This window comes from Nelumbo nucifera, chromosome 6 (assembly GCF_055504915.1).
Source record: "Nelumbo nucifera cultivar China Antique chromosome 6, China Antique-T2T, whole genome shotgun sequence".
In the NCBI taxonomy this organism is placed as follows: Eukaryota; Viridiplantae; Streptophyta; class Magnoliopsida; order Proteales; family Nelumbonaceae; genus Nelumbo; species Nelumbo nucifera.
The window spans coordinates 61986198-62002097 of NC_142654.1; the positions used below are offsets into that span (position 1 = coordinate 61986198).

At 38.5% G+C, this 15900-nt stretch overlaps 1 protein-coding gene across 1 annotated transcript; it reads right to left on the reverse strand.

The window, feature by feature from the left end:
- Positions 1-6651: 6651 nt before the first annotated feature.
- On the reverse strand, positions 6652-9301 carry LOC104604308 (LYR family of Fe/S cluster biogenesis protein). Its single transcript, XM_010268604.2, has 2 exons — positions 8512-9301; positions 6652-6962 (listed from the first exon to the last, which is right to left on the reverse strand). The coding sequence occupies exons 1-2, from the start codon at positions 8615-8617 to the stop codon at positions 6823-6825; spliced, it is 246 nt and encodes an 81-aa protein (XP_010266906.1). The 5' UTR covers positions 8618-9301; the 3' UTR covers positions 6652-6822.
- Between the last annotated feature and the right edge of the window lie 6599 nt (positions 9302-15900).

Sequence of the window (15900 nt, forward strand, 5' to 3'; positions counted from 1 at the left end):
CAAACATCAAAATAAACAATATGAAATGGAAATTCAGATATTTTATTTCGTAATGGAAAAGAACTTCTACAATGCTTACTCAACTGACAAGTTTGACACTGTAACTGACTCACTGACAAGGACTCAAACAACTTTGGAAACATAATTTTTAACGACTCAAAAGAAAGATGACCTAAACGACTATGCCATAAATAGGCTTGACTCTCACTTGACGAACTCATGGACTCTGTCGCCACTAGACCAGCATTATTCTCCAACACGTAGAGACCATCCACCATGCGTCCTCTACCAATCGTCTTCCCCGAGGTCAAATCCTGAAACACACATGAAGACGGAAAAAAAGTGACTGAGCAGTTCAAGGAGTGAGTCAGACTACTAATAGACAGCAAATTAATAGGTAATTTCGGAACATGCAGTACATTAGGAAGAGTAAGGCCAAGTGGGAGAGGCGTAGTGCCTCGGCCAGCTATGGTAGAAAAAGAACCATCAGTCAGTCTTACCTTATCTCTCCCAGAGAAAAGGTTATATGTCTGAAACAAATTTGACTTACCGGTCATGTGATTTGAGGCTTCGGAGTCAATAATCTAAGGAGAATCAGTAGTATGAGATGAAACATGGAAGGCTGTGGCATTACCTGATGCAGACGCAAACGAGGTAGAGGGAGTAGGACCAGAATCCATCTGGCGGAGAGTCCTACCATACAATTCCAAATGTTCACGGAAGGAATTGATAATATCTTCCTTAGGGTCAGAACTGGGATGCCTCTCCTGAGTTACCAAAGGACTAGTCTCTGTCGATGCCATATTAACTGAGTTATACCTTTTTTGATTCTGCTGGCCTAGTTTCTTGCCCTGATCAGGTGCTGATTTCTTACCCAAATCCTGTGCCCATTTAGGTTTTCCATGGAGATCCCAACATGTATCTTTCGTGTGTCGTGTCTTCTGGCAGTGAGTGCACCAATGCTTGCTCTTATCATCTGATTTTTTCTGAGTGTCACCCTTTTTAAAACCACCTCCAACATTTGTATATGAATTTCCCCAGACAGCTAGGGCAACTGACTCCCCTCTACACCATTCATCACACTTCTTCTGCTTTCTTCTGACTGCACCAAGGCATACACCTCCTGAACCGATGGCAAGTCTTTATTACCCAAGATCTGCACCCTGATGGACTCATACGAAGGATTCAGCCCTAGGAGGAAGGCAAACACTCGTTGCTGAGATACAAGTGACTTATAGGCCTTTGCATCTTCATCACACTTCCAATTCACATTCTGATAGTGATCAAGTTCTTTCCAAATTGATGTCAAATCAGAATAGTACATTGAGAAGGCTTATCTTCCCCTACTTGCAAGTAGAGGATTCAGCTTGCAGTTGATATATCTTGGCATAGTAACTCTACTCTAAATAGGTGGAATTCGCTTGTTCCCATATCTCACAAGCAGTTTCAGCCCACATAAAAGCCTTCTCAATGTACTATTCTTCAAAGCCTCTATTCTTACACCATCTCTCCCCAAAGCCTCTATTATTCAACACTTCTAGCAATAAATCCCAATCCACCAAATCATAAGCCTTTTCTAAATCAAGTTTACAGATCATACCCTTTTCTCCTTTTTTTGTAATCCACACATTCATTGGCTATTAAAATCTGATAAATAATTTGTCTCCCTTTTACAAAGGCCCCTTGATTCAGTGAGATTAAGGAAGGAAGGACTTTCTTGAGTCTTAGTGCAAGAACTTTACAAATGATCTTATACAGACTCCCAATCAGACTGATCGGTCTAAAGTCCTTGGGCTGAACTGCAAGCACCTTCTTAGGGATCAAAGATATGAAACTAGCATTTGCACCCGCATTTATTTTTCCTCTTTCAAAGAATTCCAAGAATACTTCCACTAGGTCATCACCTAAGATGTCCCAACAGTTTTGATAAAAAGCCATAGTGAATCCATCCGAGCCTGGGGCTTTTGATATTTCCATAGAGAAAACTGCCTCTTTTATTTCTTGAACCTCAAATGGTTTTTCCAAGGGTTCCAACAATTCCCTTTCTCCAACATGCCACTCAAAGTCGGTTAGAATCTCCCTTACTCTGCTGGGACTGTCATAAATAGATTTAAAATGCTCCATAAAAGCTTTTGCAATCTCTTCCTCTCTTGTCAGCATTGCCCCATTCCAAACTTTCCACTATGTTCTTCTTTCTTCCACTTGCCAAGCTATGGAAAAATCTTGTATTACCATCTCCTTCCTTCAACCACTTGCATCTTGATTTTTGTCTCCAACTTATCTCTTCTTTTCTGAGAATTTCCTCAAAATCTTGTTTCAATTTCCATCTCTCTTCCCTTCATGCCTCAATCCTCTCTCCGCCTCAACAACATCAAGTTCTTGAATCCTTTTACTAATAGTCTCCTTTCTGTCTTCAATTCTACCAAACTCTTCTTTGTTCCAAGCTTTGATCATGGCTTTTAGCTTTTGTAGATTCTTATAAAATCTATATCCCTTCCATCTAAACTCCACGTTATCCTCTTCCCACCATTCCTTCACTTTCTTTTGAAAGTCTGGATGTAACAACCACATGTTTTCAAATCTAAAGGGGCAAGGTCCTCCTCCTAATCTTTCTTGAGATAGTCTAACTGGAAAATGATTCGACGTAGGTCTAGGTAGTGCCCTCATCACCAAACCACCCCATACTTCTTCCCAATTTGAAGAGAATAAAAATTTGTCTAGTTTACAACAAAGTGGTTCTTCCTGAAAATTAGACCAAGTAAAATCAGCTTGCACCAACGGTAGCTCCCTCAATTCAAAAGAATCCACAAAACAGTTGAACTTCCTCATACTTGAGGTGATCCTATGGTTGGGATTATTTGTTTCGGTTACAAACCTGATGAATTAAAATCCCCTCCCAAGCACCACAGACCCTCCCACAATCCCCTTATAGCTACTAATTCCTCCCAAAACTCCCCCTTTCTCTATATGAATTTGGCCCATAAACATTTGTTAAAGCCCATTCCAATCCATCAATTCTTCTTCTAAATTTCACTATAACGGTATAGTTACCAATTAATTCTTCTGTACAATCCAAATCCTCATTTTTCCAAATTGTCAAAATACCCCCTGAGGCTCCCCAAGACTGTGCAAAAGCCCAACTCAGTCCTCTAGCCGACCAAATACTTCTCACCCACCTCCTATCCACCTCTGACAATTTTGATTCCTGAATCAACACAATATCTGGCTTTTATTTTCTGAGCATTTCCCTTATCACTCTTCTCTTCCTAGAACTCCCCAATCCCCTTACATTCCAACTAATAATCTTCATTGAGAACCTAACTTATGAGCAACCCTAGAAACCACCTTTTGCTAACCTGACTACCTTCCTTTTCTCCCAGAACACCCCTTATCATAGTCCACCTCACACCTCAATCTCTCCACTGCAATCGATTTCTTCTTCCTCCTCTACATTCCATTTTCTTACCGCCCATTGCTGCAACTTTGGGATTGAGTACAAGGTTTCCACCGAACCAACCAGGCAAGATTTCTAAAACTTCCTTCTCCTCTCCTCCCCTACTCCACTGACTTCCACGAAGAAATTTTTTCTCCCCACTTTAATCTTGGCTTCCCCCTCCTTTGTCCAATCCAAACCTTTTCCTTTCTCTACGAAGGACTCCCCATTCCGATCCTCCCCTCCACTGTAACTCTTACAGTTTAGCCCCTCTGCTCCTCTTGATCTCTAAGGAAATGGCCTCCGGCAGAAATGAGGACAACTCCCACTCTCTCTCGAGTGGAAGCTTTTTCGAGCAAATCTATTCCCTAGCATCTCCGGTCACCTCCAATCATCTCCTAGCATCTCTGAACACCTCCGAGCATCTCCGGTCACTACCGAGATAATGTGCACGCAATGGCATTCAACATCAAGATGTGTCGGTGCGTGAGGCTCCACTACACTAGATGAGCTGAAGGAGACCCGACGGACGATGTGAGATAAGAAGGTGCGGGACCAGATGCAGAGGCATTCTCAGGTTGGAGAGACAACGATGAGAACCGAAGCACGGCTTACTAGATATCCGAAGGACAATGTGAGGGAAGGCTCTTAGTGATGTTGTGATTGCATCATGAGGAAACCAGAGGTTTTTGAAGGCTCAGAGCTTGCAATTTGATTATGGGTATCATCGGTTGATGAGGATGACGCCGTTCTTCCACACTCTCACCTCCTCAGCTTCGATTTTAGTCTATTTGCTAGGGTTCAATTAGCATGTATGTTGTCTTGAACCCTCAAAGAGTTCAAAATCTGAACCAATAATAATAATAATAATATTTTCTTTTCTTCTTTTCCTAGGAAAACATAGGGACTCAACCCCTCTTTTCTTTGAAATTTCTTTTATTTCTTCTATTTTTCATGAATATTTTGATTTTCTAATGTTTTAAATGAAATTTATACACTTGTATGAAGATTATAGACAATTACTCGTGAAAGATGGTTGTTGCTTGCTATTGAACCCAGGGAATTACCTTAAGGTTCACGGTATTTATTCAAAAAGAAAAGAAAAAAAAAAAAACAAGCATTGCCTAGGCAACAAGATGCCCTCTATCACCTTGGCACCTTGAAGACTATGTTTGGAATATATTGCTTCTTCTTATAGGTTTTGTAATTGGTCTTCTATGCACATAACTAAACCATCTTAGGCCCTGTTTGAGAACACTTAAAAGTACTTCTTTTAAGACATGGGACCACACATTAAGTGGTTTTTAAGTACTTATGGGTGTTTGGTAAAAAAGTGGGGGGGAAGTACCTTTTTTATGATGAATGAAAAGTACTTTTTTTTAAAGTACTTCTTTGAAAAAGTGACTTCAAGTTGGCTTTTTTTAAGTACTTCTTGAAGAAGTACTTCTCAAAAAGAAAGAGACGAACCAGTCCCTTATTTTTTTATAATGCCTAAAATACCCCCACGAGGGTTATACCTCCTCCTTCTCCATTCAATCGAACCTCAAACCCTAGCAGCGGCGCACCAGTTGCAGGTCCACCGGCAACGATCATTACCCATGTTATGGCAGCTCAAGCTTTTTCAACTTTCTTCTTTCTCCTTTCTCCTTTCTTCTTCTCTTATTCAATGGGTTCTTCTCTGTTTTGTCTGCACCAAATCGTTTTTTCTCGTTTGTCGTTATAATTTCTCCGCCTCCCTGTTTCATGCACATATTTATTTTTGGAAAAGGCACCATTTCGGACGTAATTGTGTTGATTATCGTGTTTATACATATCTGTTCAAGCTTCATAGAAAAAGGTATGGAAGCTCTTCGTGATTTTTTCGTTTCATGAATTTAATGCGATCTCTTTGTGTCAACTTGTTTCATTCAATGCTGTTCTAGTTTCCTAATTTGCTCAGACTCTGTTCTATGGGGTCTTTATTTTTCTTATTGAAAAGATAACTCAGCACTATCAATCCGTTTACTTGTATCGAAGAAAAAAATAATAATTCATTTAAAGTGAAACCTCCCTCTATTCAAATTGATTCCTCTCATAGTTTCTTTATTATGGTCATGTCTAAGGTAATTCGGTTTCCTTTTTGTGCATTGAGTAGTCATAGTATCTCTATACCCGATTAATTTTGGTAATCCAATTGAAGAGCATCTCTATATGTTTCTTTTAGATTTTTTTGGTTGTTTATTTAAACCAGAGGTTCATGCAAATTAATCTTGCGTTTTAATTTGGTTTACAAGATTGGAATGCTCCAGTAGCATTGGCTTTCATCCTTAGATGATGATATAAAGGACATACTACAGGTGGTCTCTATTTCTTTGATGAAACAACTCAGACGCCACTGTAGAATATACAGAATCGAATGGAGAAAACTATTTTTTGTTGTTGCCATCGTTACAACAGCTGGAATTGTGCTTCAATCATGTACTCTTCCTTATCCATTGACCATGTCATTTCTCTTTCCCCCAGCAATAGTCTCATCACACAACACCTCAGTTGCTATGGTACAGGTTAATGACACTAATCCTCTGGTGAGGCCTCAACAATTTTCATTTGTTCCAGTTTCTCTGAATTCTACCACTGGTTTAATCCAATCACCACCAGGAGGGGTAAATAAGAAGGAAGTATTACCAATTAGTATGATAATTTATTTATTTATTTATTAATTGGATCCACATGGGCTCTCAGTTGAAATGTAAATTATAACATGTAAAAAGTATTGTATATATGTATGAGTGAAGTGAGGGATAAAATTGTCATTTGTATAAATATAAGCACTTATGGAGAAAGTAGCTTACCAAACACTCCCACCCCAATAAGTACTTAAAAACATAATAAGTGATTTGAAAAGTGGGTTACCAAACAGCCTAAAGGGTTGTTAAAATAAGTACTTCTAAGAAGTACTTGTGAAACAAGTACTTCTTTTAACAAGTACTTAGTCATCAAACAGGGCCTTAGTCTACTTTCTCTTATTTTATCATCTATTGGAGCTACTCCTAGGTTCCTTTGAATGACTTCACCTCTAACCTTATCCTTTGAATAACTTCTATGTATGTGACCAAACCATCTTCGTAACATTCCTAAAATGATTTCATGATTATTAAATTGTGATCTCATGCAATGAAAAAGAAACAAGAATCATTAATAAGCATCAAATAACCAATTACTCAAAATAGCATACTCTGAGAATCATCTATCAAAAAAACAAAATAAAGAAAAATAACGACAATCAATAGTTCATCAGGATATGGTGACTAGTCAGTTCTTGAATAGTACCAATTCCAATACCTTTTGTATATGACCGACCATTCACACCACTTCAAGAAACCAATGCAAGATATGATGCAAACCTATTATTAATGACCCTGCATATCAAGCATCTCATCTAGACCCTTCAATCTCTCCATTCCTTCACTAATCAAATAACGGATTTTTTGCTTATCATCACAGTGTCGGTTATTCTCCATCTCTTGCCTAATTGTCTGCATCAGTTCAGCTGCAAAAGAACACTCACAGCTCAGATATTACCCTCATGCACCCAGCAGGTAGTCTAAGGGAAAGGCCAGGTTGTACTTAGCATTTGATGATATTAGGGCTCAGTTTGGGAAAAGTGCAAATACAAATATGTTTAGTGCAAAAACATGTATACGGTAAACCTTGTGTTTGCACTCTTTCCAAATAGATAGATAGATATAAGATTGCTATTATCATGACTAGCTAGTGCCATAGCTTACATTTCCCTTCCTTCTCCCCCAAAACACCAAAGGGAGAAAAGTGGAAAAGATATTTAATTCAAACAAATCTTAAATTTGGTGAAGCATGATTGGAATTTAGATGGACTAGATACTAAGTATACACTACACACCCAGCATGTCTCACGTAATTCACTAATGACCCAATTCCAGTCATTTGAATGCTCTAATTGAAGCAGCATTATTTTACTTATTAAAATGATGAACATAAGACAACCGTTATGATCCCACTTTGACCAATCTGCACTGCTTGCTTTTGAAATTTCTAAGTAGTATGCTTTTGGTTGGCTGCATTTTAAAACAAGCCATTGTTCAATGTTGGTCCCAATTATCTAGGGTCTTGGAGGGGTGGACTGGCTACAGACCTAACTGTTGGCATTTTTTGCAAAAAGTGGCCACTCTCTGGTTGGGTACACATATGATGTGATTATTTCACCATCTCACAACTCACTTCTTATAGGAATTCTAGACTTCTGATTAATATTAAGCATCAAGCATTCAACTTCTAAATTCAAAGCTTATTAGTTATCTAACATTGATACGCTTCCAAAATTCATTCTTAACCGTAAGTTATGCACATACTTTATCACTTGGATTTCTTCAAGTGAATTTTGGTTTTCACTCATCTGCTAAAACTCAACCCTCGCAACAAATGGGGAAACATAGGTGAGCTCCCACAACAAGTCGTTAATTAACAGAACTGATCTATGTTTTGAACCAATGGATCTTCACTAAGTAATGGCATTTCATTGGCAACAGCAAGCTCTACCTCATCGCCCATGTTAAAGACCCTAAGTAAAACACCTCTTCTCGACCACTAAAATGTACTATGAGTTCAGTCTATTTTCATTTTTTATTCAATAAAAAACATAAAGAAGTTTGTTATGTGCCATAGGAGAACTCACCCCTAAAAGCTAGGGGTTAGAGGAAGGGAACCCAAATATATACCCCACAACAGCATCCCATACTACCATGTGGGATACCTCACATTAGCATCCCATACTACCAATATGGGACAAATGGATTGTAACATTCCCCAATGCTCCGCAGTCCCAGTGCTCACGCAGGCTGGCTTTGCACTAGTCCACCTAGTCCTGGCCTGCATTACGATAACTCACCCCTAAAAGCTAGCTGCTAGAGGGAAGGAACCCAAACACATATATACCCCACAACAGCATCCCATACTACCGATGTGGGATACCTTACATTAGCATCCCATACTACCAATATGGGACAAATGGATCTAACAAAGTCACTAAATGGTAAATATATGTTCGAGTTTAGAAGCTTCACCTCTAGCATGAATGGGAGCTCGTCGAGCAGTTCTTAGTGCATGCCTATAGAACTTCAGCACCCTTGCCCGGAGGATGAAAGCCTGTAGGTCAAGGGAAGCAGCCATAACTCGTTCTCTCCCAACTTCGCCTACCTTCAACTCACCAGATTATTCAGATAGAATATGATTCTACAACAAAACCCTAATAGTCAGTTTACCCACTGACTTCTCGATCATTCATCGAACATGTCTTGTGTCCCTTCTTGAACAATTTTCGTAGGCATTCCAATGATAGATCATTTCAAGAATCTTCAACGACTCTCTAAAGCATTTCTTCAAACATGTTGAATGCTTGACCGCGTCACTGCATAGAATATCAACACAAGTACAATATGCGAAAGGTTTGAATCTCCACGAAATCGAAAGAAAAATTAAATCACCATCCAGTCAATGCTCAAGCATCTCAACCATAAAATCGGCCACAAAAACAGTGAGAGAGATGAGATTTAGATGACCATCGGCAATAGAACGGTGGTAGAGACGTTGGATTCTAAAACGGTAAAACCTCCCGTTTCTGAAATGACCAACTTCCCCCGCCAGGTGACGTCAGTGGACAAATATTACCATTCCGTTAATTGTCCGTCATTTGTCATTGGGTTGTGATATTACGTGATATTAAAATGTTTTAAAAACCCAAACTTGCCCTTTGCAGCTTTGCTTCAAGAACTACAACCACTTGAAAAATAGGTGAAGCACCAAACCTGGCCAATAGTGGCTGCCGTGGCGACAATGGCGTCAAATGGGGTGGCTTAACCCCGCACTGATGTTGTCCGATCCGAGGTGTACGTAGATATAAGTTAGATGGAGTCGTGCATTGAAGAGATCTACAACCAAAGAAGTATTCAAGGCTTGAGGAGATGATCCTGAGAACGCACTTTGATGCTCAAATTAGTAGAAAGAGGATGGAGTTAGTCAGGCCGAGCTTTGGAGGGCGAGCTAGTCCGAACCAAAGAGAACAATAAAGTAGCAAGGGAGCTAGAACATTAGGGGAGTCTAAGATCCTTTACCTTGAGGAGAAGATGCATTTAAATAGGTAAGTGTCTATGTTATAGTTAGATAGGCTCTTCGTAAGGTTATCGGGATGAGGCCGCCCACCGAAGTTCTCAAGAGGATCCGCCTTCCCCAACGGGGGCACGTCTCCTTGCCAGTATAGGACTTCACTTCCTCGTAGAGTCTTTAGCGACACGGTTGCTTGGGTGAGTGTTGGCGTGGCCCAAAGACATTGGTCACGGAAGCAACCACATGGCAACTTCGACCAACTGGGATACCGCCCAAACACCTAGAACCATATTGAACCAAGAGCTAAACACGTGAACTTGGAAACGAGCTTGCAAATGTTGGAGGTGAATGTAGGAATAGTCTGTGGATAGGAGATTCAAGCTCTTCCACCAGCGACAAGATTACCCAAAGGACCTAACCTATGAAGCTCGTCAACGACAAGCTTGTGAACGTTGGGTAAACATGAACTCCTTTGGTAATCAGGCCCATCAATTCATAGAGGTAGAAAGCCTCCCTTGCAACCTCCAGGAGGACAAGGAAATGAACTGAATACCGAAGGTCATAACTTTGATGGTACTACCATATGTAACTGGAATCCCTCTTATGTTCTAATGAGAAATATTTCCTTTATAATAGGCAATCTCTTGTTGAAGAGAGTTTAGAATGCGGAAGTAAACAAGTACTCTATTCAAGGGAGATTGTTGTGTGATTGTGCAACGTATTGTATCAATTAAAACAGGATTAAATACTTAAACTACCCCTACCCCCTAGGTTTAGCAAATAGAGAAGAACTTACCCTAATATTTGATAATCATTTAAGGCTACATTTTGAAGTGATGTAAAAGTCTACCAATGAATTCAACATCGATGGTTTAAAATCAAAGAACCATTGTGCTTTGAAAAATGTGATAATTGATGTAATATTACATTGATTGTATCAATGTAGTATTTACATCGAATATTGATGTATACATTGATTTATGATGTAAAATTCCACTCCATCCAAATGTCAACAAATCTGAATCAGAAGTGCAGTTTTACATCAATTTTGATTTACACTGCAAATAAATACCAGCAAATCTAAACCAGTGGTGGAGTTTTACATCCATATTGATTTACACCGCAAACAAACACAGCCTTAAGCTCAGTTTGGAAGGAGTAAAATACAAATATGTAGAGTGCAAAACCATATATTTTGTATTGTTTTATATGTATTTGTACCATATATATTTATATTTGTACTCTTTTCAAAATAGACCTATTCATAGGTTGGATCGGGCTTTGCCTTTACATTAATAGAATATGCTCAGGCTCAAAACCGGCCCTCATATAAAGCCCGAAGCCGAGGCCCGAGCCCAGCCAGAATTTGGGAAAAATATTTTTTTATTCAAGTAAAAACTGTTTTATTTATATTAAAAGACATCAAAACCTAAAAAAAATAATGAAAGATCTCACTATTACTTGAAAAAGAGAAGAATAATAAGAAAAAAGATTATATATTATATAAAATATATTTTTATTATATAATACATCACCAAGTCGGGATTGGGCTCGAGCTCAGGCCGGGCTTTTTTGAGGAAGCCCAAGCCCAGCCCAACCCAAAAAAGGTCATGCCTGATGTTTTAGGCCCAAGCCCGAGCCTGTGAGCCTAAAATCCTTTCCAAGCCCTACTTAGATCGGGCTAGGTTGCCTGGTGGCTACCCGACCCAAGAATAAGTCTATTCCAAAGTGAGCCTTTTAAAATATCCCTTTAGTTGCTAACAATGGACAAAATCATTAAATATTTACAGAAAAGATAAAATGACCATGTTGCCTTTCTATTAAGTAAAGAGGTCAAGGTTTTAAAAACTGACATGGAAATCAAACCACTATAGCCATTGATTTTTGGGTTAGGGGTTTGACCATCCAGGTTGAGTGGGTCAAAATGTTCAAGGTAAAATTTAGTTGTATATTGCATCTTGACCATTCAATTAGCATATTAGGTCACAAAATAGGAAAAAATATAAATAGAGAGGAGATAGTTTTAGGTTGGTAAAGGAAATGGAAGAAAGAAAAAAAAGAAAGGAATGAAGTGAGGAAGAAGGAGGAGGTGGTGGTGGTTCACCTACAATGACGACGACAACGACAGTGATGGTGGTAATAAACAGCAACGGCGAGCCGACAACAACAAAACTGACCTCAAATCTCATCTTAGATCTCCCATATTTCATCTCTCTCTCTCTCTCTCTCCCTCTGTGATCTCAAATCTGATATCTAAGATCTCAAAACTGATATCCCTCCCCATCTCTCAATCTCCTCCTTGTTAAGAGTAAACACTTTTCAATGAAAAATTAAATAGCAATTTAGTTAATCATGAACCGTTGCCCGGGTCGAACGGTTTAGCGGTTTGACCACCTAGGTCAATGGTCTTTTTACTAAGTTACCATTTTTATCAAAAAAAAGGTGGTTTGCTTAAAAACTAGACCCAGAAATATGATCATTTTCCTGGGTCAAATGATTAGACTGAACGGTTTGGTTTGGTTTTTAAAACAATGAAAGAGGTAAAGATTATGAAACACACCGGAAGAGAAAAACATACTGAAGAAAGTGACTATTGAAAATCCCGGCAATATCTTTGATGACCATCATCCACCCAACATCATGGTCTGTCCCAATCCTCCCCCCACCTTCTCTCTCTCTCTCTCTCTACAATTCTTCTTTCCTTCCCTGTTTTAGATAAAAGATTTCAACATACCCTTAGTTTTATTAAATTGACTTAAACGTACCATGAGATTTTAACGAAGACTTAATGATACCTTGTGACTTTTTATCCTTCATTTTCTTTCAAATTTTCAAAATCTACCCTAAAATTTTTACCCCTATATTTCTCTACTTCCTCTCCTCTTCATGTAATCTAACCCATATTTCTAATTTGGGATGAAGCTATTTGCTTATCACAACTTCACAACTAATGCTGGTTGGCTTACTTTGCCATCATTATTTCCCCTTCCTTTCACCAGTTTGAACTAGGCAAAGTTGGAAGAGAATTAGATACTAGAATGTAATTGGCTTATTTGGCTCTTGTCACATACAGTTAGGATTATAGTGTTTGATCATCTTAAATCTTCATTGTGCAAAATTGATCAAGCAGAAGATTTCCCTGAGATACGTGCATTTTATATCCACATTGAAAAGTGCAACTCCCTCAATCTATGTGATTATTTGTATAACAATCTTGCAAAGGCAAAGCCTCCAAGTAGAAGTAAGTTTTGTGGTTTTGATATGCTTCTTTACCTTCTTGAAACAGGGCACGTTGGAAACTTAGTAAACCATGAAATTGGAGATCTTTCTTGATTGAACTACTAGACATTAAAGAGCTTAACAAAGGACTTAGAATTGTATCACCAGTCTATATGCCTTTAATATTGTAAGCGTTTAATGAAGGTAAGTGACTACTCTTTGTATTCTCTAATGATTATTTGAGAATCATTTGTAACACTTTCTTCAGTGATCTATATTGTGTTCTATAAATTTCCTTTTGTATTTCAATTTCACTCTAACTTAAATGGATTATCCCTTCTTCTTCTTTTTCCACCTCACATATATTTCTTCTCTTCCTTGCTTAGAAGGGAAAAGTAGGATTTTAAAAAATTTAAATAAGTTGTTTCATTGATGAAGGTATATTTTAAGTCTAGTGGGTTCAGCCCACCAGGTACATTTAAGTCTATTTGAAAAGCTTAGGGTACGTTTAAGTCAATTTATGAAAACTTAGGGTGTGGTTAAGTTTTTTACCCTTTTTTTTCTAATACAAAAGTGAATAAACATGTCATAAGTTAAATTTGCCTCATACATCCCATCTTCTGACAATAGTGAAGCTGCATTATACCAACAAGGTATGGAAGAATGATGGGGTGAAAACTAATCCTCAAAGCGAGAGTACCTTAGCACAGTGTCACTAATTTTTGTAATTCTATACATCTCTACTTCAATGTTGCTGGTAGAGGGACGTCCACAGTCCTCCATAAGAGTCTAATATGAACATAAGCCCTCCATTTTAAGAACTTCTTAAGTTGCTCATTAATGCTTCCTAGGTTCTAAATCCAAACATCGTATAGGGAACTACTTGAGGCCCAATGAATAAGCCCAGGATTTGAATCAAAATTTTCCTAGTAATCCGAGCTAAGATTAGACAATGATGTAACTTGTAAGGTCTTCCTAAGGGGGCGTTCCTTTTACGAATTTTGAGAGGGGGGAAGTTGGGCAATGGGATTTTGGTTCCCATTGACCAAGAATCCCATTTTTTTTCCAGATTTATGTGGGGACCAGGGAAAGTTTATTTTCCTGTGTATCACTTACCCACCCATCTCCTAGGTGGGTAAATAACTTTCTCCCTGGGTGGGAAAGTTGCCAACACTTGAATGGGACAAAAATGCCCATTTTAATAATGGATTTTTATGGCTAAAATGGTCATTGCCTTATTTACATGAGAAATAAAAGAACATAGGTAAATGCACTTGCCCGGGTAAGTGTTTCCTAGGAAAAACGTACCCAGGTATCTACATTTACCTGGGTAAGTAACTTACTGGAAAGCGAATAGGGCCTGAGAGTCAAAGAATGTATCCTCTTCCTCTTCATTGCAAATCCCCATCATTCTTCGAATTCAATCCATGAGTGCCTACCTTAAAGCGCCATCTTTTTAAAACCATAGGTTATGTGCTAAATTCCCTCTATAATAGAAGGGGCAAAGAAAATCTCCTCCAAATATGTGACTCTAAAACCTTGTGTTCGTATTTTTCCAAGAGTGGAAAGACTTTGCTAGAAGGATTACTTTCTCGACAATGCTTTACATATTGGTTTTAATTGGTAGTGATTTGAATCTTTGTTCAAAGAATAAATTGTAATTCTTGTACCAACATAAAAATAAAGAGTAGAGTTTCTTGACTTGAATTTTTTCAAGGGGAACATTGGTTCATAATCTTTAACGAGTTGGTGCATATAACATCTCTAAAGGATCATTTGCTTATAGGGGTTTCGACTGTTAAGTCCCATATTTCTTACAAGTCTTGGATAATGGAATCACAATCCCAATCTCTTGAGCTCCTTGAAGGAAAAAGGTAAGGAAAATCAAAGGCAAGAGCTTATGATAGGAGGGACGCAAGAGAGAGTTTGGATTCATGGCAAGAGGGGTTTGAACACAATAGTACCCATTATGATTCACCCTGATTCAGATTATTAGATGGAACCCAAAATCCAAATTTTTTGGGATACCACCATAATATGTCTGATACAAATTAGGGATTCCAATTAGAGGGTACTAGGTATTTGAAGGAGAGTATTCACTGTCTTTGTTGGGGATATTAACCTTAGCCTTTTTACTCTAATTTTCCCTTCCTCTGATGAGCACAGGAGAAGACATTTCCTTTCTATTTCTTGTCCACCCCTACTGTTGTTGCCTTAGACAATTTGGTTGTAACTTCCGCTGGAACTGACTCGATCTTCTATGAGGAACGTTTCAAACCTGACGACTTCTCCAATGGGCATTAGTTTTGTTTTGAATAAAGAGTAACAAAGGGCAAAATCAACCATAAAAGGGTAATTTTAGTATTAAGAAATTTTTATAAGTCACATGATATCACATGCAAATAGATTGTAACCGTGCACTAATGGTAGGTAGACCTGTTCATGGGCCGGGCCGGGCTTTCACTTGTTACTAATGAAAATATACTAGGCCCGAGCCCGAGCCCGACCCTGGTAAAAAGCCCGAAACCCGAGCCCGAGCCCGAAGCCTGACCTAATTGAAAAAAAAACAATTTTCCCTATTCAAATTAGAATTAAAAATTCAGATAGTATTTTTTTTCCATTTAAATGAACAATGGGCCTACAAGATGGTATTTTTCCCTTTCTTTTATATTTTAAAACACAATTTTACATTCTTAAATCAAAAAATTTATTCAAATGGACATAATCACATAACTAATTTTAAGTTTAATATTAGGTCGGGCCGGGCCGGGCTCAGGCCGAGCTATTTTGACAAAACCCGAGCCTGGCTCAAATTTATTGCGGGCTGGGCTTTTTGGCCCGAATTTAAGCCCGCGGGCCTATAAGCATGTTCAAGCCCATCCGGGGGTTGGGCCGGCCCGTCGGGCCACCCGGCCCATGAACAGGTCTAATGGTAGGTGAGGATTTTGTCCATTGTCAAAAACTATAGCCTATAGGAGTGCTTTAAGTGATTATGTAAATAGTAAGGTAAGTTCTTTGTCTATTTGCTAAACCATATGGGTACTTTAAGTATTTAACCCTTATTAATATTGACTTATGGAGAACAAGGATGCTCAAAATGTTGCAAATCAACGATAATTCTAATAATGATT